General features: G+C 39.5%; 1 protein-coding gene across 1 annotated transcript; it reads left to right on the plus strand.

Annotated features, from left to right (window-relative positions):
• Positions 1–5,453: 5,453 nt before the first annotated feature.
• Positions 5,454–27,412, plus strand: MYL10 (myosin light chain 10). Its single transcript, XM_075169115.1, has 7 exons — positions 5,454–5,497; positions 13,233–13,319; positions 16,061–16,136; positions 17,606–17,710; positions 21,230–21,308; positions 26,364–26,412; positions 27,176–27,412. The coding sequence occupies exons 1-7, from the start codon at positions 5,495–5,497 to the stop codon at positions 27,272–27,274; spliced, it is 498 nt and encodes a 165-aa protein (XP_075025216.1). The 5' UTR covers positions 5,454–5,494; the 3' UTR covers positions 27,275–27,412.

Genomic DNA, 27,412 nt, shown 5'->3' on the forward strand with positions numbered 1-27,412 from the left:
TTGTGCTTCTGCTCTCTGTCTATGGAACAAGGAAGGAATAACTGTGTGTTTCAACCTTGCGGGTGTGTTGGGAAGACAGATTCAGCCTTGGTTTTGAAATACACATATACTGTGGTAATTAGAACAATACAAAAGCAAATAAAAACAGGAAGAAGAAAAGTACCTAACCCACAAAAGGATTTGGTTGATGTGCAGCAAATGAGATATGGGACCACAGACTACGTGATGAAGTTAAGAGAAATATTGAACAGCTGCTTTGCTACACAATTCTACAAAATGAAATGACATCCTGCAGGAAATATAGTACAGGCTCATTTACTACCCAAGAGGGCAGAGCTAAGGTTACAGGGACTTTAACAGTGTTGTCATTTCCTTAGTCCCAGGAGCTGCGTTTTCCAACTTGATGGCTTTCCTAATGTAATTGCATTTTATGTGATGATTTTTTAGAGCCTGATTCTTGCTAGAGGAAATCAGGAGGAACCCTGGCAAAGCCAACAAACCGATCTCAGTGCAAAAATGATGGGAGCCACAGCAGAATCAGACATGCTCAGTCCATAACCTCCTTCTCCAAATTCTGCAACAAATGCCCCATGCTGGAATACCAAGTAAGTATCAGATGAAAACACAAAACAATGACAACAGTGCATTTTTCAGTAGCCACATCATATTATGTCATTGATGTCAGGTTGAGTTATATTAGTCTGCTTTTCATTATGTTATGTTATGCCTTTTGACATAATGCAACATACTGTAAATAACATAAAGTGACCTCCAAGTATAAAAGAGAACACAGTTTTTGTCAGATTAGATAGTGGCTATGAATTCTCAGAGAGGGAGGGGTAAGTCAGAGAAAGAGAGAAGGAGGTTTGGATTCAGTGTCCTGAACAACAAATGCACAGAACTTAATTAACAGTTACAACAGCCCTGACTGTTTCCAAATAGGTGTATGTGTCTCCGCTCAACGGAGAGAGAAGATTCTCAGTGGGATTTGCGCTGTTTAATTTATTTAAAATTCTGTGGAGGTATCTGTAATAGCTCTTTCTTTTCTGTGCCTGAACTGTAGGAGCTCCATATGCAGTGAACATAAGACTAACTTTCCTGAGACTTGCCTTGTTGCCAGGCTCCAAAATACAGAGTCAGACCAAGCTCAGCCAATGGGGTTTGTGAGCAGCGCTGTGTAACCTGTCCTCTGTATCAAGAATTTAATCAGCTGCTAAGGAATCTACTGTAGGGAGAAAGGAAAAGGGAATCATCGTGGCTCTGAAAAGAAGGGGAGGTCCTCATTAATTTAAGGTGATTAAGGAAAAGTGAGTGGTTCAAGGGAAGTTGCTAATTTTTTCTGGAGGGCTTGAAATCCACCTCAGCTTGGTAGTTCTTGCTGGTGGCTTTGCTGGAATAAGCTGGTGTTCTCACTTTAGTGCCTACTTGAGAGGCATTTGGTCTATACTCCTGATCCACGGTTTGCACACCTGCCAGGACTTGCAAGACTATGCTTCAGTTTGCTGCTTTGCTTTTAATTCCTATTTACCTTTGGATAAATCACTGAGTATATAGAATAAATGAACATCTGTGACTTAGAGGATTTTAGGAGCACATAGCAATGAGAAAACAGATGACATGGCCAGAGAACAGTAGTAGTTGGCAATTCCACAAGGTACATTTTGCCAGAGTGCAGAGTGCCAGGATGGGGCTCACATGAGTCCTATTTTTAGATAAGGACTGGCCTTGTCTTTACCCTCAGCACCAAATTAGATATCAGACAGAGAGATCAAGCCTGGTCAGTGCATAGAAAGTGGAGTCCTTTGGTATGAAGACTAGGATACATCTCTTCTACAGGTTTGGGGATTGTCCTGACCTATTGGCAGGATATGGAAGGTTTCAGGTCCCAAATATGATTAACTGTCACATCTTCTTTTGAAGGCATGCCACTCAAAGACGTGAAGGAAAACTACCTGTGTGCAGAAGAAGTGTAATGTTGTGGTACGAAGTTAGTCTCAAAACTCTGTCTGCGATAGCCGGAATACTTACAAAGGTACTTATTATACATTTCCTATATAACATATTCAGCATTAGTGGTTTTTTTCTGCCCCCACTGAACTAGGAGAAGAAGCCACATCCCATTTGGCATCCCATCTCACTACAAGAATTGTGACTAAGTCCTGTCATCTGCATCTTTTTAAATAGTGAATGTTGTATGGATCAGAAACATTTTCATGATCAGTCTCAAAGATGGAAGTTGCAAAGGCACCTGAATACATTTGATGTGGTCTTCCTAAGCAGTAACAGATGTGGAATCTCACCTAAAAAGGTGTTTTAAGATTAAAGTTTAATATTGCTAACAGCAATAGAGTGTAGCATTTTGTGTGAAAAAGGTGCATGGATGAGCAGTTAGAACAGCATATGATATCAGAATCCAGTGTGTGTCACATGCATTTTCTTTATCATTTCTCCATCTATAAATGTAGTATAAATTAATATCTACTTAATTTCCAGGCATGCAACATTCCTTTAAGATGTGTATGAGATGCTGTCCTTGTTCATTAGGCTATTAAATATTAGAGAATTAACAGTTACTTCTTCTGAACAGTGTGCAATAAACCAGCTCTGCTCTCCATCCTGCGAAGAGATCTGTGCAATCAGACCCCTGTGACACTGACATCCACAGTGCACTGCATGAGTGCAGAGATCTACCTTTAAGTATCATTTTGCAGCACCAGAGAGTCCAGAATTAAACATGAAACATTCTGGTAAGTATTGTTAAGTTCATAAAGAAAGCTGTCACTCTATACTTGGTAAGCTCATAAAGAAAGCTGTTACCCTTGCTAGGACATCAAACCTTGCTTATGGCCAGAGAGACACACAGACTCAACACTGGAAAATCTCACTGAGATTTGCAGCCAGGCTGGATCTCAGGAGACTTCCTATTATTATTTTCTTTACTAATAAATCATTACATTGTTTCCTTCACAGCACAGAGAGTTCAAATAAACCTGTCCCTGTGACAATCTGATTCTCTGAAGGAGTGTCCTGTTCCGTTGAGTCATGTGAGAGGAAAATACAAAGAAGTAGAAAGACAGATCAAAAAGGGGTAGCAGAAAGGACCCTGGAGGCAGACTTAAGTTTGGTATTTAATATTTCAGGTAAAATATTCACTTAGCATCAATTATCTTGTTGGGTTCTTTTTTTTTTCAAATGAAATTGCCTTCTGAATCAGCCAGCTCTCTAATTACCAGATTGAATGATTGAAATTTTTAGGGCAATTAAATTCAAGCCTTTCTTTTTCAGTCCTTATGTTATTCCCCCCTTCTCTCCCTCCCTTCTCCAGTCTGGAGCCTTTTTATAATTTGGAGGCAGTTGCAGAAGCAAGCAGACCTCTAAAGCCAAGATGTATGTCTCCCTTAATTCCTCTGTGGATTTGTTTTATAGACTAAGCAGAGAAGGTTCTGGTCTCTCAGGACATGTGCATTACAAACACACAGTATTGTGTGGTTTTATCCTAACATGTCATGTCATTTAAAAACAGCTTGGAAGAATTCATTTAATATAGAAATGCTGTGAAAAGACAAAGATCAATGTAGAAAATACATGCACTATTGTAAAATGCCTGCAGATCAAGCTAGAAAACTAAGGAGCAAATTGATGATAATAATGATGAATGATGATGTACTAGATAAGAGAAAACAAAACTCCCAAAGAAACAGTATAAAGCATCTGTTAACAGAGCTGTTAGGACAAACTCATGAAATGGCTGGATGAAAAGATAAGTATTCTTCCAAAGAAGGACACAAAATTCACAGGATGGAATCCTGGGCCCAGTGAACTCAATGACAAAGCTGCTGCTCATTTGGCTGTCGTGTTAGGATTAGAGCACTGATCCTGAAAAACAAGTAGCCGTATTCTTAAATGTAAGTATGTGAGCTATTACTTTGATTTCAGTGGGACTATTCCTTCCTTAAAATTAAGCAGAGGCTTAACAGCTTTGCCGAATCAGGACCTAACCCAGTGAACATGCTAAGTCTTTATCACAGTGAACCTTTGAAATTATGAAAGATTTTCCTCAAAAACCTTACTTCGAGTTTTTCAGATTACCAAACTCAATCTAGTATACAAACCTGGATCTGCTATCCAGCAGGCGGGTGCAGGCGAATGGACTGAGGGATTTATTTTTATGCTGTGTTACACTAGGTATTGGTATAATGTCACTGAATTCAGAACGATGAACTCTAGGCTAACTTCCAACTTGTATCTGTGACAATTTCGCTAAAGCCAGATGAATTGTATTATGCTTATTTATTACTTAATTATCCCTGTAGGTGTTCGAGGTACTTCACAACAGCTAAAACAGTCCTTGCCCTGAAGAGCATGCAGTCAAATCTAAGATTAGAGATGACAGCACTGCAAGGGGCTGAACCTGGAGAAAGAACAAGGTCCTTGTTCAACTAGATACTTAGATGTACGTCTGTCTCAAAGTTCAGTTGATTGGTTAAGCATTTTCGTGACTCAAGGTTACTGTGATTGATGTAGACAAGTATTCCAGATGCTAGTGTATGTCTCTCAAAAACCTATTGTTGCTGCTGTTTTTAATGCACCGGTTGTCCTGTATAGATACTCTCACAGACACACTTTAGACCTTTAGGAAATATGATTTCATGTCTGTGGAATTATGCCATTTTGTACTGATTAATGCTTTGGCCCATTGTGATAATGCCAAACATGATTTATGGATCGAATGGAATGTGTATGCATTAATGTCCATGAGCATTCCCCAGGAGACAGAGCCCTTGTGGTTCCTGTGCTTCCTTCTGTTTTCTCCTGCTCTTAACAACATATTCATTAGTAACATCCCTTTTTTCTTGCTTTGAAGTCCATGACTCTCCATCAATTTGCAGTAGCTTGAGATCTGGCCCCTGGACTTCAGGCATGTGTGATAGATCAGGGAAAACAGACCTGATCTGAGTCACTTTATTGCCATCTGCAGAGCAGTGCTTTTCCAGCATACCTCCCAGTTATGGATGCACCTATGCAGAACCTCAGTCATTTTTGTGGAGCTGAATGCATGCACCAGGCTCTGGAGCTACCAGAGATCTCAGTGGCCCGGATTTATTGCTAGTTTCCCCTGTATTTTCTCTTTCTGCTTTTTCAGGATGCCATGTCCACTTAAAATCTTTTTAGTGCGTGCCCTATCTTCACTATTTAGAAGTACATGGGAAAGCCCCTTCAGCTCTAGCTTATTGTGAGTGCTGTACAATTGTATCCCAACTGCCTACTCTACTTATCTACTGCATTATTTCTGTGAAAGCAAAAGCCGTGCATGGAACAGATGCTTGGAATGGTATTGGGATCCAATTACTGCACTTTTCCAACCTTACATCTATTGTCTAAACTTGGAACAGGCATATTTTTATTCCTTGGTGACACTATATAAAGAGACAATTGGCATTGTGTTTGCTGGCTGAATAGTTGGCAGAGAAGGGGTGGAAGGAGCAGCAGCAGTATGGTAGGTTTTATTCTTTCCCATGTCTGTCTGTTTATCTCTGTCTGTATTTCTTTCTAACCCTAACAATTCAAACAGAGCAGTAACGATCACACTGGACCCCATGAAATCTCATACTTAGTATCGCATCCAGAATGAAGATATATCCCATAGAATAAGCTGTGAACTTCCAAGGACTTTTCTGCATGTGTTTAACAAATGAGTAAGGTAGGGAACATAGATGCACTTGCTGAAGGGAAGAGCTCGTGCATCTCTTTCCAAGACTAGTACGCTAGGGCAGCAATTGATGGCATGGATGGTGTTAATTAGTGCTAAGGTCTGCTATGGTGTGATGGGGAGTGAGGGAAAGGGATATCTCTATAATTGTAACTGTGTTGCTCTTGAGACTGCAGGGAGAAGTAGGAAGTACTGCAGAGATTTCTGTGTCTTGTCTTTGCCGTGCTCACTCTTGCCTTTTAGCTCTGGGACTCCAATAGCCACCTCTGCACCAAAGGTGCACTTGACGTGATTCCCAGGAGCAAACAAGAACTCCTGCCTAGGGAGCAGTGGGCAGATCAGGCTCTATCTTTGTCTTCTGCAAATTCAGAGGAATGACTACAACAATATTAAAAAAAAAAGCTGGTGATTTTCTCTTTCCTTATTTTTCTCATTTTGCAGGTCCTTTTCTTCAGGCTGCCTTAAAGTAATGCTGCCCAGTAACTCCCTGGGGCTATGGAATATTTGATTCTGGAGAACACCGGAGAGGGAGTTGTATACGAAAAGCTTTCTCAAAGCTTAGTTCAAACCTGATCCCATTTAAGCAGGTGATGAATGTGATCCAAATGCTGTTCTGAGCAGGATAAAACCACATTCAAAGTCATTTCTAAAATCCACACACAAACCTATGTTCCAGTTTCAGTCAGTGCAATACCAGTGTCAGTGGTTTCATGGTATCACGCAAGCCACTAATCACGTTTTTCACCACTGTTTTAGAAGTGAGCAGTGCCTTGTGCTGATTATGCCTCGTCAGTTGTGGATTTACAGGTTTCCCTTTAATCAGCTTCACTAAAGTCTAAGCCAGCCCTTTTGTGGGGTGGGGGCAAGTGCTGGGTCTTAGGTTTTCTTTTTCCCCTCTTTTTTTAAATTTCATTTACCAGTTTTCTTCCCTCCTATTTAGTTCAATGACACACCACACTGCTTGATGTTTGAAGATATTTCAGGACATTCTGTAGTAAAATTCCTTAAGTTAGGATATGTGAAAATATAGTGAGAGACTATTCTGTCTCCTCACTCCCCATTCAACTGCTGATTCTCTGTGGTGGTTCTTTTCATTGTGCCTTTTGTTTTGGGAAAATATCTTCTGAGGTACCTTACTATACAGGGACACATGAAACAGATTTAAAATGGAAAGAAAAAAATAGCCTTAATGAAAGAAAGCTGAAGAATATCTTTACATAAGGAAGTGATCATTTTTTATTAATCAGAGGGAAATGTATATGTAATTATGCTAGATGAACTCTGTGGGGAGGTTTTTTTCTCTCTTTATGATGTCTTAAGGGATTTATAAATATTACAGAGGTTTTATAGCATCATAATATTTCAGATGTGCAGTAAAGCTACTTTCAAAGGATTAGTGCAGACAAAGCAGCATAGTAAAAAATAATTACAAGTCAGCCAGTGCTACTAGGCTCTGACATACAGGGCTGATGAGAGTGAGAGAGGCAGGGTTCAGGGAGATAATTTTTCTAACAAGAGCAGACCACACAAGTGCTGTGGAATGGAGTTCTGAGAACTGTCTACGGCTCTCCGTTAATTCCAGGGAATTTCAGTGAAGTTGGGTCTGTGATGTCTCTCCGCATGCTCTGTGCTGATGGAGAGAAGGAAGGGAAGAAGAGAGGCGGAAGGAAGGAGAGGGAAGCCTTTTCCATATTCCCAAAAGATTCCTGTGTTTATTCAGTTCGAGTGACACCTTGTAGCAAATTCTGTATGCTGAAGGGAACTGTGTACCCAAAAATAGATTGCATTCTGATCAAATGTGTTTTGCAGCCTGCTTAACTGTCTGGAATGTACCACCTGTACTGAAACAAGTCCTGACCTCGGTGGAGCAATGCTGATTTCACTAGCTGAAAATGTGGCCAGTTGTTTAACTGTTGAAGTGTTTGCGTATGCATCTGCACATGCATGTATGTGTACGTATGTGTGTGTCTGTGAGCATAGAGGACTGTGTAGGTAGAGAGGGACTGTTCATCTGTTTACATGAAGGAGGAGGACATGTATATGCCAGACAAGAAATTTTGTTGGGTGTGGAAAGCAGTTGGTGAATTTTGGGTCATAGAGGTTGAGCAGTCTGCGGTTGGAGAGGTTATCTGCCGTTCCGAGATAAGTTTTGGGAGATAATACATTCTCTGTGTATATCTGTGCAAGAGAATAAAGGAGACTGTGATTGGGAAGGGATTTTATGTGGGGCAGAGGAGAATGCTTTAGTGTACGGGAGTATGAAGCAAGGAGGATGCAGCCCAACAGATTTTTGTATCTAGCAGGGATCAAAGGTGTGCGTGTCTGTGTGGGTGTGTGGGAGGCTGGAACTACATATAAAATGGAGTGAGGATGAGAAGGGAGGGATCTGTTTGTCAGTGCAGAGCAGGTAATAAAAAAATCTTCTGTTTCTCAGTTCTGATAACGTGGGTTTTTATTTGAATGATCTGAGGCTGTTGCCTGTTTGAAATGCAAATTGTGCCCTTAGAGCAGTTTATGTTGCTTACTCCTCTAGACTCTTCCCTCAAAGGCATGCACTCAGGTTGGCCTTATGCTGCTCACCTGCCATGAAAAGGACCTAAACCACACTAAAAAAGGGTGGCTTGTCCATAGCTGGGATCTTTGGTGCAGATGCAGTGTAAATTATCTCAGCAGAGCAAACTTGTGACACAATAATCAACTGTCCAGTGCTGCAAAAATCCCTTGGACAGGCCTGAGATGTAACTTTGGATTCAGAAGCTGGATTCAATGATAACAAAAATTCAAAGACAGGAAATGTCATCACAAATGAGATCCCAGAGTGGATGAAAAACAAGGAGAGAGTGTGATGGATGAAAAAGTAATAGTAACTCAGAGTTAACATCATACTGTGGATCACAGTAGGGGACAGAATCTGAGCGAGATGATGGATGATTCTGTCTTTTCTGTAGTCATGGATGTAGTTGCAGAGGAAGGAAGTATAAAATGTGAAATGGTGCAATTTAAAGCTAGTAGTATCTTATGTCTAGTTTGCCCTGGGCTGAATGAACACATAAGGGTACAAGACAACAGAATCAGGCTTTTAATAGGGTACACCGCTGTTTTTCTCTGAAGGACTCCCTCCCAGGAGACCTGCTTATCCATTGGTGTCTTCTCTGGCAAAAACTATAAAAGACGACACAAAGTTGCTGAGTGGGGAAGTGTTCCTGCTTGTGTTTTAACTTTGGCTGTCAGGAATATCAAACTGTGTCATCTTTAGTTATTTAGAGTATTTCCTGAGTGTTTTAAGGTATGGTGGACCAAAGGGGGAACTGACCTCCCCAAACAAACCAAAAATGTGGCTTCTGGCAGAGTGCTGCCCATTTTGCCTGACTGCCTGTGGAGACATTCTTGCTCTGCAGAAAATGCCAAGTAAGAGCTTGGTTACTTCATACTTACTGAAGGGTAGAAGTGTGCACCTGAGCAGTCAGTGCGGAGTAGCACCAGTTATGGAGCTGTACCTTTGTTTATCTTGCAGCAACTTGTCTGTTTTACCATACTTTTCTGGGTTGTCTGCAAAATCCATTGAGGGGCTGAGATGGTAAAGTTCTGCAATAATCCAGTGTCACTTCCTTTGTATCTCTGATGTCATGAATTTATCAGGGTAAACAACACCTCATGTTCTGAAGTAAGAACCAAGTATTTTCAGCTCCTTCCTCCTTTGCATATAAACTGATTCCCTGTCCCCCTTTCTTTTAGGTCACCCTGAAATTAGAGATTTCTTCACTCTGATTCACTTGAACATACACCCCCCTCTGCGATATATAAAAAATGAATCCCTATTCTTATATCCAGAGAGGCAAAGGCAGTGCACACTCATTGTTTCTGCCTGCCTGTGTCACTGCACTATTCGTGTTCTCTCTGGCTCCATGACACTGCCAGAGAGGAGAAATATAAAGAAGAACCTCAGTGAGGAAAACTAAGCTCAAAGCAAATGTCTGGTTCAACAGAGTTTTCTTGGGACCAGATTTTGGTATGGTTCCATTTTTTCATTTAAAGCTTCTAAAACAAACCAAAACCAAACCAAAAAAAAAAAAAAAAAAGAGACCCTTTAAAATCCAGGCTAATTGAGAGAGTGCTAACACTAGTAAGACAAACGAATGATATGCGACAAGCCTGTGGTTTCTCTTCTAAAGTGAAGTGTTGTTTTCTTCACAATGGGATGATTAATACACTCAGGCAAGAATATTAATAGGCTTGTTCAGTTGTTGCAACATTCTTCCCACTGCTGTGCTATTGAGGCCTCGGAATCTGAGCCCAGGGGACCCTCAGCTCTTCAGTTTCTCATCTGGCACGTTTTGTATGTCAGTCTCAAAGCACATGTTGCACAGATAGAGCAGCTATCTTTGCAAAGTGCAGCTCGGCACACTTTGCATTTTACAAATGGGGAAATCAAGGCAGACAGAAGTGATGTGTCACTCACCCACTTGCTCCTCTGTAGGTCACCTACTAAATCCTTGACAGTTTAGAAACCGTATGTTTGCTCAGTTCTGTGTTGTTCTTTTTACAATGCCATTCTTTCAGAGAGATACTCCAGAGTCAGAATCCTGATTCTATTCATTAAAAAATTCTGGAGTGTTTGGAGTTGTCAGACAGCAGCACAGACCTATTTCTATTCTCCTGGAGCTGTGACAATGTACTGTATTCTGTGCCTGCTCCACCTACTTATCTCTCAGCCTTCCTCTTCACAGCGCCTGCCTACCCACCATTCACACAAAATCAAGGTGCAGTTTCTTTTTGTGACTACGAATTTCCTAGCCTTTCAGAGCAGATAAATTACGTTCCCAATACTGCGTACTCAAATAACAAGAGACTGATAATCCAAGATGCTCTATATGTTTGATGCCAAAAGACTTAGCTTGAAACTGGTGATGGAAAGCCATTCCCATCCAACAGCTGTTCATTGGCCCCTGTGTCTCAGCCCCATTCCACAAGTGAGCAGATCATAAATAGGATCCACACCCAGAGCTTCAGCAGAAAACTAAAGATAGATTGAGCGACATGGGCACTGATCTCCTTTATCATCCCTGGAGATGACTAACCAGAGAGTAACATTGAACAAATATCATGCTAGGATGAACTTCCCCGGTACGGTGATTGTTCTCTGGATAACTAGTCTTCAATCTTTTTTGCCTTGAATAGGACTTCACTAACGTAAAGAAACTTTTGGGTGTTTTTTGTGTTGCTAGTCTGTTTCTAATAGATACTGAGCCACAGCTTTTAGGTTTATCCGATCTTTTCTTATAGCTACAATCCTTGCTTAAATCCTTACAGCACAGAGAACCCATTAAACTGAAGAATAATGGAGGCATTGCCAGTGTTTGGCATTGAAAGTTAATAAAACCTGGAGCTGGAGCCCACTGTCCTTGGGCACCTATTGTGGTGCTAGCTTAAAAAGATGCAGATTGTTTGCTAGAATGGGGAATATTTATCATGCTGAATATGGATGCTGTATGTGGTCACAGCAGAGCAGAGCATGAGAATGGTAAAGCATGTTTTGTCTTCATAAAGACCAGCTACATGAGCACAGGAGAACCAGTTCTACTACCCCACCCAAAAACGCTGAAGCCAGCCTTGTGCCCTGTGGTCAGTTCCCCCAGACAGCTTGCGATGCATTCCGCTGGGTAACATCTGCTTTCTTTTTACCTCAGGGAACAAATACATGTAAATATGTAGGATTGTTCTTAATATTTCCATTCGATCTGGAACTGCTGAAAATCTCCACCAGGCACCTCACGTTACGTGGAAGATTGCCCATTACTGCTCAAAATAGCACTTATTTCATGTGGAGGAGGAGGAGGGAATCTGTTTATTCCAAAATCAATATTTCTACATTCATTAAACATTCCACTTATTCACTTTTTTCCCCAAGCCTGTGGTGGCATTCTATCCTTATTTTTATCCTCACTACAAATACATTTTTCTTTTAATTTCCATTCCTATTTCCAGATTTTAATGCTTTGCATTAGCAGATTGGAGCTTTACAGGTCTGGAGTGCGGGTGTGTGGGTGAGTGTCTACCATAGCCCTAATTTCCAACCTGGGATCTAAAACAGGGTGGCTAAGTACGGAAATCAGCCTAGCAAATTAAATTGATCAGACAATGTATACTTCAAACAGAGTCAAGTGGGAATATTTCGTTGAGCTGCTTTGCTCCTCAGGATATTTGAAATCAGTATTGAATTTGAACTTTCATAGGCTTTTTTATTTTGATGAAAAGAGACAGTCAAAGTTGCCTTCTGTTTCATGCAGAATAGCCCAAACTAAGTAAGACTAATTTTCCATGACATGAGAACCAGGTGGGACTATGATGATGAAGTTTAAAAGTAAAAATGATAAAGAAAAAAATAATCTGTCTGGAAGGGAACTCAAAAGGCAATGTAGCTCATTATCCTGCCCCAAGTAAGGATAATGCTGTGGTTAAAACATTTCTGTAATCTTTAGGAATCACAGATTTTATTCTTTACTGCAGAACAAGAACTGTATTGTCTTAGGCAAGGTTGGGCCCTTATTCAAAGATATATAATGAAGTCTAGTTCTGACTGATTTTTAGTGAGCATTAGATTCTTAGATATCGTTGTAGCTCTTTCCCCAATCTTTCTCTGTCTCAGAGAACAGTGATAAAAACAGGCCCGCCCTTTTATTTAAGATTACTATACTGAATATTAAAATTATATGGGCTAGTAAGGCAATGTAGGTTGGTGCAAGAATAGAGACTGTCCTCCAAGTGTAGGTGTCCTACATAGGAAGAATCTCTTCAGTCAGTGTTGATCCAGACAGAGCAGACTTCTAAACATTTCTATGTGAGTAGGAACTGATAAAATTTCCCTTTATAGTTCCTGAACGGAGTCTTCATGAAGGGCCTCATTTTGAGTCTGGCTGCCTGTCCCTGTATGGGAACTGGGAAGAAGGAGTACCCGTAGCCACTTACCTGAATTGTTTGTATTTCTTGAGAACAGCAGGTTGGGAATTTTAGCTTTCATCTCCAAGTGAGATTATAAACTTACATCACTCCTCCTGTAGTACAGAGCTCTGAAAACCAGTGCAGAAGGGGGAGTAGTCTCCTGCGTCAAATGGTCTGGGATAGGTGACTCTACCCATGGAACAGACAGTTCCTTGAGGAAACAAGCAGTGAACCAGCTGTGATATTCAGAGTCACACTTTGGGTCCCTCACCTTTTTTAAGGCAGCACAGTGACAAGCTGTCCTTGTTTATCTGAGCTGTCAGGTTCCAGGCCAGAGCAACGGAACGGCAAAAAGCCTCAGTGAGAGATTCATCTGTTATTAAAGCAGCATTTTTTATCCTTTTTTTTTTTTTTTATATATATATATAAAAAAGATTGAATTAAAAACCTTGTCATAACAAAATACAATCCTCTTGTATTACTTGACTGTATATATTTTACCTTCTGTTAAAGATGGAATTTGTTTTCATGGGTGCTTAACAGAAAAAGTAATATATATTTGATCTTCTGACTTGTATTACAGGCTCCAAAAAAGGCAAAGAAGAAGATAGAAGGTGGTTCCAATGTATTCTCTATGTTTGAACAAACCCAGATCCAGGAGTTCAAAGAGGTTGGTCACTATTCTGCTGTTCTCTATAGTCTCCTGTTATTGCTAATGAATAACATAGGTTTTGTTTGTAATCCTTATTCAATTCTCCATCTGCTTTAATAGAACACACAGTAGTTTTCTGAATCATCTCTGTGGTTTTGGCTGGTATATCATTTTCCTTGTCTGTTTGTTTGTTCTTTCCTTTATTCTTTCTTTCATTCTTTCCTTCTTTCTGCCCCTCCCTCACTCTCCTGTTTCAAGTTCTAGACTTACTGGAAAAGCCCCCAAGCCCCCACCCCAAAATAAAGGAAAATTATCATCTCATCCACTTTAGCCCTGATTCAGGAAAACACTTGAGCACATGTTTGAAGTTAAGCTTAAGTGGTATTTTAAATAAGAATAGTCTTACTAGCTCAAGTATTATCCTGAATAGAGATGTCTCATTGAACCAGGGCTTTAATTAGTGGACTGTTCCACAATAGCAATAGAAAATATTCTTCTGTGCCCTTCTAATACTGCCCACAAACTAGAAACAAAAATACCAAGAAGCCCTCAGCCGACTTTCTCCATAAATGCTAATAAAACAAAGCAACATGTTGAGATTAACTAAGTAAGCTTCTTTTAGCTCCCAAAGAATTTGGTGTTACCATGCATTGTAGATTCTTTGACCAGTTACCTGTGAGGAGGTAAATCTAACGGGCTGGCGTAAAAGCTGAAGCATATTAAAGACAGATAATTTTTTTGATGAGTTTATGCTCTTTTTCTGAGTGGACATTCTAGATGTCTGTGAGGCCGTCATATTTTGTACTGGTTTGTCATTTTAAATTATTCATTTTTTCCCCATTTTTTGCTAACTCACATCTCCAAAGCAATTTCCAACGTGATAGATAGCTACTGTTTCATTTTGTGCATATGGCTTTCAACTTTACTTTTCATGAGGATTCCCACCAGTAAAGCTCAGTGGTGAATGAGACTAAAAATGCATGCAAAGGATTGTGAATATGGCCCAGGTAAATAAATTGAAACCACTAACCTCTTCCCCACAGTTGATAGGAACATGCTTAACACTCTTCTCCCAACTCTTCTCCGTATCCTATGAACCTCCAGTTTTATTTTCTCCAAGGACTACCAATGAAAAGAAAAACTGGTCAGAATGCTATATTTTATCTACTCTAAATAAGATAATACTAGGAGCATTTCTGGGAGGATGATGGCAGAATAATGGCAAAAGCATGAGGCAGTGGAGTGGTCCAGTGAAAACCAAGACCACATTGTGTTTAAAGACGGCATACTTGGGACAAGTATTTCTGAAAAGCTGGTTTTGATCAGAACATTTTTATCTAGAGATTTCAACCAGCTCACCGGAAAATGTTTCGGCATTGCTGTTACTATGTTATTTTAAGTTCACACATTACAATACATACCTAAGGCTCTTCCTGTCTTCTGTGAGCTTGCTGGGCTCTGCTTTGCTCTTCATATTATCTTCTGTTTTGCCTCCAGATTGTGGGGATCACCATTTAAAGCAAGCCCCTCTAAAAGGAGGGAAAGCAGCTCTGAAGAGTTGGGCTTAATTTTTTATTAGGTGATGGTTTGGCAGGTAAATGAAGGGTTATGAACACGCAGGCTGCAAGTAATCACATGGGCAAACTGGAATGTGAGCAGTGGGGCTTTGTAAGAAACTGGAGGTAAAACTACATGAAGATATGTTGATATAATATGATCATGAAACGAAGTGCACCCAGTAGAGGAGTAGACTTTAAAACTCTGCAAGTTACTGTAGCTGCAATGGACTAGCTGTCTTCTCAGGAGAACGTTGTCTTTCATAATAATAAGTAAGAATAATTCCTGGTCATTGTAAAGATACACTCTCATATTGATGTGCATGTCAGACAGATAACCACCTTCAGAGACGTGCCTGGTTCTACTAATATTCCCCATAGTATGGCCAGGGGACTAAAATCTTTCAAAATCAATGAAACATTAAAAGTGTGATGGCAGCGAATAGACAGACATGCAAATAGGTAGGTAGTTAGCTGGCTTGGTAAATAATGGGTGGAGTACATAAATTTTGTGTTGGCTGAAAATAGAAAAATAACTGGGTTTTTTCTATCAAAAGTTAAATTTTGCCTGACAAGAAGTATTTAAGGTCAACACATCAAGGTCAGTCAGAGCACAGAGTACAGTCTGAAGGATACAGTTTATTGGAAAGGGAAACAAACTTTTAATAAATAATACTATGAAATCTACATTTCTCTGTACTTTTGAAAATTCAGCTATCTCTGTATGAAGCATCATTTTGAGGCCCAGAAGAAATTGACTTCAGCTTGATCTACAGTAATTAAATGTTTTACAGAATATGATAGCTGCACAAAGAAATGAGGTAAGGGAAAGGTACAAAACACACAGAGTAACCACTGATTAAATTCTCCCTAGCTAAAGCCTCCCTAATTCAAACTTTTATGGGTTAAGGCCTGAATGGCTGGAGCTGCCAGCATTGGCTTCAGCCCAGCTACACACTGCACTGAGCATTAATTTAGTAAGAAGTAGTTTGGGTGGGTTTAATTAAGCCCCTTGCCAAGATACAGTAATGTGTTGAAAGTGAACAAAGTGCAATGATGTGGCATGATGTGGATGAATCAAAGGAAGTTAAATATTCTTCTTTACAGCATGCATATAATATCCCCCTGGACGGGTATGTGCGATTGTAGCACTGTCCAGTGCAATATGGCAATGGCAATACATTTTCCTTTTTTTTCCAACAGGCTTTTACCATCATGGATCAGAACAGGGACGGCTTTATTGACAAAGCAGACTTGAGAGACACATTTGCTGCACTAGGTAAACTGGTAGTAATAATTAAATACTTAAAAGAAATGCAGTTTAAATTTCAAGCACAGAAGAAAAGTTTGTATTACAGTTACAGTGAGGGAAGTAATGCGATACATAGGAGGTAAAAGGAAACCTGTTCAGTTTGATCTTCCTCCTTTATGGTAGTTGTTATCTTTCTACATAGCTCCAGCTGGAAAGTCTCCTGAGCAGCCTCTTTCAGCAGCGAAACGAAGGTCTCTCTGGGACTCACTGGCGGGTGCAACAGAGCTGTGCAGCTGGCAACTCTCCAAAGGCACTGATCCCTCCCCTGCAACTATTTCATAAAAAGCCCACCCAAGCAGGGATCCATGCCAGGCATTTCTGATTTGCCTCTGAATCCAGGCTTCACAGGCTGCACCTTTTTCATCTAGGAGCCATGCAATATCTACCAATTAATGTTGTTGTCATGGACTAGCTGCCCCTCTGCCCACACAAAAGTAGGAAGACTTCATGTGAGGTTCTGTGCTGTTGTGCGTTTATGCGGGGTGGAATGTGCATGTCATGAGATTAGGTATTGTCCATTCCATGCACATCACAATCCTGATAATATCAAGCAGATTAAAGAAAACCTTCCCAAGGAAAGGAAAAATCAAAATGTTCATGATCCCAAACCTGGAATTGTATCCTTGTTGCAACATTTGAGGCTTGAACAGTGATGTAGGCATTTGGGCTTTTGCCATCTGGATCTTATTAAAAAGAGTTTGATAAGAATCTTTAGTGCTCCCTGGGGTGGAATCAGACGCCAGCAGAGTCAGTGCAAAGAGCAGAAGCTCCTGAACTCTTTATTGTGACAATGAGGTTTGAAAACTTTGGCCTGTAGCTACTGTAACCCTGAAATATTTACTTCTTAAGGCCAAGTTCTGGTACCTTTCCTGTTCAGCGAAGCCCTTCAATGCCTATAAAGTACAGTCACAGCAAATTACCACTCGAGTAGGGTTGCCAGGGTCTAAATTCTCATCAATAGGACTGCACAAGGATGGGGAAGGGACAGGACTACACAAGGATGGGGGAGGGCTACGACTATTCAACTCATCCATCTGCCCTCTACTCAGAAAGGCATCTCGATATGTAAGAGAGCAAAGACTGAGACCTTGGATTCACTTCAGCCACTTTGAACTCTGCTATATTAATATCTGTGGGGCCTGAGGTAAAAAAAAACAAAAAAGAAAAAGAAAAAGAATTTATTTGGAAGTGCCCCTTCTTTCGTCCACTGCTGGCCACGTCCATCTTATTTATCCTTCTTACTCCTTCAGTCACCCTTTGATTTTAGAGCCAGCTCTGCCAATTTTTTTTTACACTAGGGTATTCTGGAGTTGTGTCCTACCATGTTATTAGCAAAGTTGCACAGAGCCCTGAGCTCCCTAGTGGGAGGAGATGAATGGGAATCGTTTTTTGAAACACAATTTGTGATTTATTATGAAAAATGATCTCTGCTGCAGGTCGTCTGAATGTCAAGAATGAAGAGCTTGAAGACATGGTGAAGGAGGCGCCAGGTCCTATTAACTTCACTGTCTTCCTTACTATGTTTGGGGAAAAGCTGAAAGGTAAGTACCTTTGGGGGGTTGGAGAGGTATCTGTCAAAGATCCTCAGCACTGAAATATCTCGGCACCTTGCAAGTTATAATAATGTATCCACAGAACAATGCTTAAAGGCAAGGAGTGATCTCCATTTTTGCAGGCAGAGCTGAAGTATGAAAAGGCTAAGGGACGGTCCAGAGGACAATTCAAAGGTGTGATTTCATCTTACATAAGCTAACATGAAAGTGCTAAGTTGAGGTCCAGAAAGTAATGAAATCATGGCAGCCTGGAGCACAGTGCAGATGAGTTACTTACCGTCAGTATGTTCCTGTTGCTCATGCTATAGTGGTATCAGTCCCAGTGTTAGCTGGTTTAAAAGTATTTTCAGTATTTCTACAAAAAAACTTTCTGCACTCCTTTGGCTCATTATGCAAATGTGACCTCTACATCATCCTTGCAGTTATAGGGCATGAAGAAGCAACATGGCCTTCCCTCATTTTCTATATTAGTTGTAACCCACAGGCCAGCCTTGGTTTCACTTGAGGTCAATAGTGATTTTGCCATTGGATGAAGATTTCGCTGAATAACTCTTAATCGAGTGGACAAATTGAAATAATTTAATCTCAGTGGATTTACAATAATAAGGGAGAGGGATTTTGCCCGTTGCCACAGAATATATAGGGATCACTGTAGGGAGTTCAGAAACTGTGGGTACTAAATTTGTTATGGGAGCTAGTAATGTAGTCATATCTCTTACACTGTTAGTGGCTAGAAACTGCAAGAGGGAGTATGAGGCCAAGAGAAACCTCTAGTCATCTTCCTATATGCATTAGAGAAAGGTGAAAGCCTTGACCTTCAAAACAAGGTTGGCCTTAGCCAAGCACATTCCAGAAGTTTGTTAAAATAACTAACGAACAGAAAAATGGAAAAGTCTGATCCCATCTTCTTAAAAACATTTATTGTATTGCTGCTGGACTCTGGCGTTACATTACTGAGCACAATTTCAGTGAAGGGCTTTCTACACTTAGAATAGAAAATAGAGAGGTCTGAAAGAAAGAATTAATGTAGCTAGTCCTCAAAGAAATACACTATTGCTAAGGAACACAGCAAGTCTGGGAAGCGTAAGACATGATGGAGAAGGCTGTAGACTGACACTGAGGAGGGGATTTTATTACCCAGACATCGATCTGTCTTGATCACAGTGGTACCTCCACCTTTACATTCCAGATGTCACCTTGCAGAGTAGGTAGTGCCCTTCTCCATAATCTTCCTTCTGGGATATGTGAGTATTTCTTGTGGGGTGCCCTGCTACCCATTCCTGTCTATTTGTGATGCTTGTGATCACACAGAGCATGGAAATGAGCTCTTCTTCCTTTCCCCTCTTCCCCCTTCCCTCTTCAGATTGCTGAAGCTGGCAAAGAGTCTGGCCCTGCCAATGTGTGGCCTAAAACCAGAGCCAGCACAGGAAGGTGAATGGTAAAGCGTACCCCTCTTGTCTGCAGGTTTCCTGTTGGCTACCAGCAGAGGAGGAGGGTTATTTTAATTTCCATTTGGTGAAGGGAAAATCACAGCTGTGCTTGTCATGCCCTTCTGGTTGGGTTTGTCATGCAAAGGAAGCAGAGCCAAAAGACTGCACATTCCCAATCAAAACTAATTGGGATGAAGAGCCTTTGTAGTGCAATTAGAAAGGGAGAAAGGGCTAGAGGAAGTGGATATGGCAATTTTGCAACACTCTTTATTAGCTAAGTACCACTCAGAGAATTTGGTGAAAGGTGCTTTCTAAGTAAAATTTGTTGTGCTATAATTGATTTCTGTCATAAAGGGGAAGCTGGGATTTTTGGGACGAGCTTTAGCTTTGTATATTGAGATTATGATGCCAGATGAACAGCTAACAAAACTCGGTTTATGTTAATGCCAACCACATGGAGCTGTTTCTACAGGGAGTCAGAATAATACAATTTGTACAGAAAACAGAGATGCCGCACATCAAAGAAACCACTTTATTTACCAGCTAATCAATAAAGAATGCCTGCTGCATTGCTTCTCTTCAAAGCCAAAGTCCAAGGATATGACAGAGTAGAAAATGTAAAACACAGTAAGGAAAAAAAATCCCCCACACAGTGGTGACTACTTAAAATGCAGACCTTTCTTCAGAGCTGGGAGACGTTTCTCTTCATGGGACAATCAAAACATCATTAAATACCAATGCTCTTTGTATTGATGATCTATTCATTGCAGTTTGAATACATTGCTTACAGCCTGGCAAAAAAATATACATGGCCAGTATGTGACAAGAAGGAGGCTGTATAGCCTTAGGTTTATTCACTATTATATCCACTAAGATACTACTACTAATCCTTGTGGAACCTTTTAAACAAAGAAAACTAAGATGCCATCAGTAGTGTATGTAGTCATTAGAGCAGGGAACCTTGACTGGCTTCTATTCTGGTTCTATCTCTGCCAAACTTTGAAACAAACTTTGAAACGGCAATTCTTCGTGTTATTGCCTTTTTTTAATCACGCTTTCAACATTTCAGCATCCCAAGCAGCTTCATTTGTCCATAGGTCAGTCCACCTGCTTGTAAACTTGGTTTCCTACAGTTATAAATAATGATTTGTATTATATATACTACCGTAACATTTTGAAATACTGGGGAATAGTCAGAAACAGAGTATATAGCATATCCTTTGGTGGGGGTTGAAACTGGCTCTAAGTGAGTATACTCAGAATCTGCAGTGCTACAGAATAGTCAGAAACCCCAGCCAAGATTAAGGCACTGTGAAAGCTAGTCCCTGACCCAAATTTTTTCCAGTCTAAATAGATGGGACAGATAAAGGATGGAAGAAAAGGAAGACTATTACTATCATTTTACTGCTGGGAACAGAGGAGCAGGGAAATTAAAGTCATACCAAAAGTCTGTGGCCCAGCTAAGAGCAGAAGCAAAATCTTGGAGTCTAGTGCTTTAAACCACCCTGTTTCTATAAGTAACACGTAATGAAGAGATACTTAAGTGGAAGTGCACTACAGAACATAAGTGCAAATCACCATTTTACATTGATCATCCTGTTTCCATTGCATTCCATTGACATTCTGATTTTATGATGAGCTCTATTTCCTTTAGTGAGGGAAATAACCTCTTCTCTATATAGTGAAGAACAAGTAACATCAAAAAATGTTTTTACAAGGAACATACAGTACAAGATTAAAGGAAGCCAGTGATGGAAACAGTTTGTTATATTTTCATTTCTGAAAGCCACTAATCCTCTGGGTACTGATATTGGAGACCAGTTCCTGGAAGTTTTCTCTCCTGCAGACATAGAATAGATATGAGTTATTATTTTTAAGCTTCTGAGCATTGAACTATTCACCTCTATTGTTTATCTGACATGACAAATGCTGCCGACATAAGGAACCTTTGTCTTCAAACCTACAACTGCAGAATTCTCCATTTTGCACTGTTTTCAAGTGAATGCAATTACTTAGCAAGTATTCGGCAGCTATAGAAATACATCCAGGCTTCTAAATTATATTTCATTAATTTTAGGCACGGACCCAGAAGAAACCATTCTGAATGCTTTTAAGATTTTCGACCCAGAAGGAAAAGGCCACATAAAGGCAGACTAGTAAGTTTATTTCAAATATAATAATAATAATAATAATAATAATAATAATAATAATAATAATAATAATAATAGCAGCACAGGTTTAAAGAACTGTTTAAAAGCTATATTTTTCACAGTATTTTAAGAGACAGAGGAAATGTCAGGCAGAGAAACATTTAGCTTTGTAAGCCAGAGTTAAAAGACTGGACTACTGTATGAATGTATTTGTATACCAAAAAGAGATGTTGTTGTCTTCAGACATTGCAAGAGGCAATGGAAATATAATCACATGTAGGCCATTAGATAGCCTTTTTTGAAGGTCTGGATATAAATCAACACATGACTCTTCGTAGATTAAGTCCATATGTAAAATTAAAATGAATGTCTGGTGCCTAACTCTTGGAGTGCTTGACTAAAACGGGAAACCTAGTCTCCTTTTAAAAAAAGTGATCAATTTAATTAACTCCGGGACATGTTTTTAGTGAGGACATTTTCCTTGTTATGTGTTTACTGTTTGAGCCTTCTGCTTCTAGACAATAATTTGCTGTAAATTTCCACTAGATATGGTGGGAGCCAAACCAAATAATACTATTAATAATATGGCAATTATTGTCAATACGGTTATTTTTTAGATAAGAAGGCAAGACCTAATTTGTATTCATAACCTGTTACACCAACAAAGCAGGGTAAAAGGACTTTAAGTGCTGATTGCACAAACGTAAATCCTCATTGCGCTGCCAGAACAGTGTGAGCAGGCCTTCAGGTAAATGAGATAAATGATATCAAATCAGGGCAGTGGATGAGGAGGTCTGACCTATGGCTCTGGTGAAATGCTTTATGTGCCTAGATTTATACATATGTTTAAATTCCTTGGTGAATTTGGGGTCTATACTTCTACTGCAGTAGCCATTTCAGGTAGATTTTATAAAGCATAATATGTATAGGAAGTTTATTAGGGATCCATGAGTTATAAAATTGTATTTGCATCAAGGAATTCTGGTAATGTTGTGATATGGTAAATGAAGACTAAACCTTTTACCAGAACCTCTGAGGTGAAGTTTTCCATGACATTATCTGCAATTATTGATGTCTCATGAAAGTTAGTTGAAAATACAAAATTCACGTACAATTTTTCCCTCTGTTACCAATATGCTTTTCTATGACAGTGGCACTTAATTCCCAGTGGGTATGAGAGTCCTATTATGGTAAGCAATATGCAAAATAAAAGCAGAGAGACAGTCTTTTCGCTAAAGAACTTCCAAAATAATTAAAACACAAGTGGATGTAGCAAACAATCAGAAGGAACAGAGGGTTAACAATCATCCTGATTGTTTTGGGGTTAACATTATCCAAACAGCTTGGGAAGAACAGTCAGAGAAATACATCAGAAGTGACTCAAACAATCAGAATAAAATGTAGCCTATTGCCAAATAGGCCAGAACACACGGTAGTGAAATCACAACCATGAAATTCAACCTTCTGATAATACAAAACCCATGAAATGTTATATTTCCCACCACTATCTGTAACAATATACTGCATGCAAAATCTGAAGCTTGCCACCCTGTGTCCAGTTCTACATTCCTTGGATGCTGGAAGCCAGTTGGAGTTTGGGGCAAATTAGGAATGTAGTATCACACTCCAAAATTAAGATGAGAGAGAAATACTTTTATTTTTCCTTGATGGAAAATGTCAACCTTGTCCCCACCCCCGCTGCACTGCTAACATTAGACAATTGTTTTAGTTCATCACCACAACAGAGCATAATGTTTACTTATTAGACCCGAGGGTAATGTTGATCATTACAGAACAAACCATTAAATCAATTCCGTGAATGTCTTTGAGGTTTAAGTTCTATTCATATGCTTCCAAAATTTAGACATTTGAAGGTTTTGAAATAATTTTTATGTTGGCTCATACAGCCATTTCAATATGACAGTTAATGTTAATAAATAATATTTCTCCATATTAAAAAATCCTGGAATGTTTCTCTCCAAAACCAGCCATGTTGACCTTTTAATCAGAACTTCTTTTTATGTTCATGGAGTTAACATCCTTCTGGGGATTTTTATGTCTCTTCCCTCTGCGTGTCTTCACCTCTAGTCTGGAAATGACTCACTTAGTCCATCTGATGGTAGCTGGGTTGGAGTCTTCTAACCTTTCCAGAAGCTCCAGGAGTTTATAACTTACTTCCAAATTCAATGACAGACTTTGTTTGTCTGCATCATTATACCACGCATAAAATCCTTCCTATAGCATGATGTCAAAAAGAGAAAATGCTTTAGGTCAGATTCACAGCTGGTGTAAACTGGCATAGCTTTTGGAAAGGTTCGATGATTCAGCCCTAAATGCCATTCATCGAACAAAGTGAGTCAGGCCAACATCAACTGTGTCTCATGCTGATGCCAACAAAACTTTTCAGATTTGTACCAGATGAAAATGGACTCAGGGAGTTTACACGCATTCTGGACATTTGGAGATTAGTTTGGCTGAGCTAGTGATGTTTCTCATCATATTTGTAGAGCGCTGCTCATTTCAATTCACCTGGTTTTCTCCAAGAGAGCACTGTAGAAAGGGCAAACCCAGTGGAAAACCAAAATATCCCAGAGATTGCACAGATAATTTAAAAAAAGGTTTTGAAAATATAAGAATGCAACAAAGTATTTATAACTGTAGAAGGAACTGATGTCAGCCAGGACAAGAGATAACATTTAGACTCCTATGTCAAGGCAAATGGATTTTTTTTTTGCCCAGAAGACTTTGATTTTTTTTTTTTTTGAGAAGCAAATAGTCTTTAAAAAAGACAACAATATAGACAAAGAAAAAAGTGCATAATCTCTAGCTTTGGAACTTGTGAGTGTTCGTTTCCCTATAAAATAAATAATGGAAAATATGCATAGATCCTTAACTCAGTCCCTCTTCCTTATGAGTGTGCCAGAGCCTACTGGGCTGTGCATCAGAAGATTATAATTAGATATTTGATCTTTTCTTTTCCCCTAAATACTTTAAGCATGTGAATAGAAGACACATAGTGCCCAGATCTCTTTTTAATTCAGTCCTGTTTGTAATGAAGTTTATTTGTGACTTCTGACAAAATTGCTGTAAGTGCTTCCTTCTATTCACCAAGCACCTTCCTGTATCACGCTTCCTATTTACATTTGCTAATGCTGTTTGCCCCAGTGCACATATATGCAATAATCAATTTATGTTGATGATTATGATCACTCCACTCTTGCACCCAGTGATCATTTGAGAATTCCACTTCAAAAAATGCAGTCACATAACAAACTGCCAGGATAACAAAACAGAAACAGCAATATGAGAGAAAGAGATGAAGAAAGACTTTGCTAAGTAAAGAGAATGGTAAAGTCATGCAGAAAAAATATATACAACAGCTTAAGCTCTGTCTTTGACCTCAGAGTATTTCCCAAAACTTGCATGGATATTTTCACTCTTGTCCTTGTGCGTAAGAACCTTATCCATCACTCAGAAACTTCTTTTTTCAGTTTTCCCTTTCTGTCCTTCCAAATGAGCACTTCACATCAACAAGAAAGAGATTCAGAAGTGTATATGCCTCTTATGCAAATTGGGATATGTTTTTGTTGTAGCCTTTTAGTGGAAAAAAATATGTGTGTCAGAGATATGAGGAAGTACAGTTGTAGCTCTGCCATCAAAACTATACTTCTATCTGTGTGACTTTTTTCGCTCGAGATGCATGGTATATGGGAGCAGAAAGGGAAGCTTTACTATTTTGCCTGAACATCTGCATCCACATTAGGTGAATTTTGCTCATATGGAAATGTTCCTGTGCAGGCATGATTTCTATTATAAATAGTTAGTTTTAAATATTCACTTTAAAAAGCAGAAATAAATACTCACTTTAAAAAGCAGAAAGGGCTGTTTCCAGAAAAGCTATTGCTCTCACTCGCCCACAACAAATTCTTCAAAAAACCAGTCTTTTTTCAAATCCACAAACTAAAACAGATTTCTATACTTATTTCAGCTTTTGTTTTTGTACAACAGACTGCTCATCTGTTATCACAGGTTTATAGTCTGTTTTACTGATCTAGAAAAAATCCTGATAATGTATAAATACCTTTGGTAGTAACAAAAGGAGACAAGTCTGCCTCTTCAGTGTGAATGCAAACTCTTTGAGATTAATATAGGAATTCTTCTACATGAGGGGAAATTATTAGTGCAAGTGAAAGGGATGTTTATGTGGTATAACTGAGTTCATACTGGTGGAAGTTCTAGCACATTGTGCATGTACTGCCCTCAGCACATGAGTAACTGGGTGAAATATAAAGACGTTTTATCTAAAGGGGTTAGACTAGAAACAGTAATTATTCTTCCTGGCTTTTCTGTTCACCTATAAACTTAGGTAAAAAAATTACATGCTCAACTGACTTCCCACAATGGGTTTGAAAACAGAGGGTAAATTAGCTGAGGGTCTGTCCCAAAAATACTCTCTTTGATGTCATTGCATAGGATGCAGATTGTGTGTGGGATAAGCTCCTTGTTACAGTGCTGTAACTCCAGATCAAGACATTGTACCGTGAAATACAACAGGTCTCATGCAGTTTCACAGTCTCCTCTGGGAACGACTGCATGCAAATAAGGGGATTCTCAGATGATGATTTGGAATAGCTGTTGGAGTTCTCTTTCAAGTCCTCTTTCTCATTTCATGCTCTGTTCCTTTCATCCTCAGATTTTACAGAAAATATTCTGTCTTTTGGTTTTGTTAAGTGATCCAAACTTTAAACAGCAAGTGAGAAAACCTACCGTTTTAGGTTAAGATAAGCATACAAAATTGCTATATTTCAATTAGAGTAATAACCTTAAACAATTTTAAACCTCTATAAAATGTCACAAAAGCAAAATAAGTTGGCAGAGCGAGGCATTGACACTGATGGGTACCCACAGAAAATCTCTTACAATATCATGTAAGGATTAACAGCTCTAATTTATGCGGTCACACAGATTTTCTTTCATGCGACTTCAGGAGGGATCTTGCCATCTGAATTGTCATGTGCCATTATCACCCTTTAATCAGGTTATTTCATTTTATTTGAACAGCATCAAAGAAATGCTTATGACACAGGCAGACCGGTTCAGTCAAGAAGAGGTAAGGACCTTCTGATTTATTCAGAATAGAAATCCATCTCCAGCTACTATTCAGCAATAAGTATTTGCCCCTTTTTAAATGCATGAATTCAGCTCAAATCCAGACTGAGAGAAGGTTGATGCCAGCTCTAGCAATTAGGAACAATTCAAAGCATCTCTTCTGAATAGCTCCATAACTAAATCAAAGTCAAACAGATTCTTTGGACTTCCATCCAAGTGTAAGCGTGGCCTATCTCTTGCTGTTCTTTCCTATGGTGAGCTGGGCAATGAATTTACTAGAGTTCAAGTGGGTTTGGGTGGGACTATGATCTGGTTTCCATTTCTGTGAGAGTTATTTTGTTTGAAATCTGAAATGAGTTCTGAAATGAGGTACTGACTTTGTGGTTTGTGTGAGACTGAACATGGGTTCTGCTGGCTGGGAGGAATTTAGAGGGACTTTATTTTCAGAAGAGGAGATTGAGTGGAGTTGGTTCACGGCAAGAACAGACTGGAGGGCAGACTGTAGTAAATTATTTGGCCAGGGCTTACCTGGATTTCAGGGAGAGCTCTTTTTGACAGGGAACTTGTTGGGATTATAGCAGGACTGTATTAACTAGTTGTGTCCTAATTCCTATTTCAATTTTACCGAAGCTAGGGAAAAATTTTCCATATTGGTTAACGGATCAAGGCAGAAGGGAGCTGAACTGGGTTGAAAATGAAAAGCAGTACATGTTGCTGTCCCACAGTCCTATGTTTGTAACACTTATCTCCTGCTTGCTTGGCAGATCAACCAGATGTTTGCTGCTTTCCCTCCAGATGTCTCTGGTAATCTTGACTATAAGAACCTCTGTTACGTTATCACCCATGGTGAGGAGAAAGACTAAGAGGAAAGAGATGAGCTTCTCCTGTGACGATGCACCAAGTTATTTCATAATGCTTTTGTGTGCAAGACAAAGGGCTAAATATTCAGTATGTGAAGCCATGTGGTCATCAGAAGAGAACCAATAAAACAATTGAAATTA

The sequence above is a fragment of the Calonectris borealis genome, chromosome 19, assembly GCF_964195595.1.
Source record: "Calonectris borealis chromosome 19, bCalBor7.hap1.2, whole genome shotgun sequence".
Lineage (NCBI taxonomy): Eukaryota > Metazoa > Chordata > Aves > Procellariiformes > Procellariidae > Calonectris > Calonectris borealis.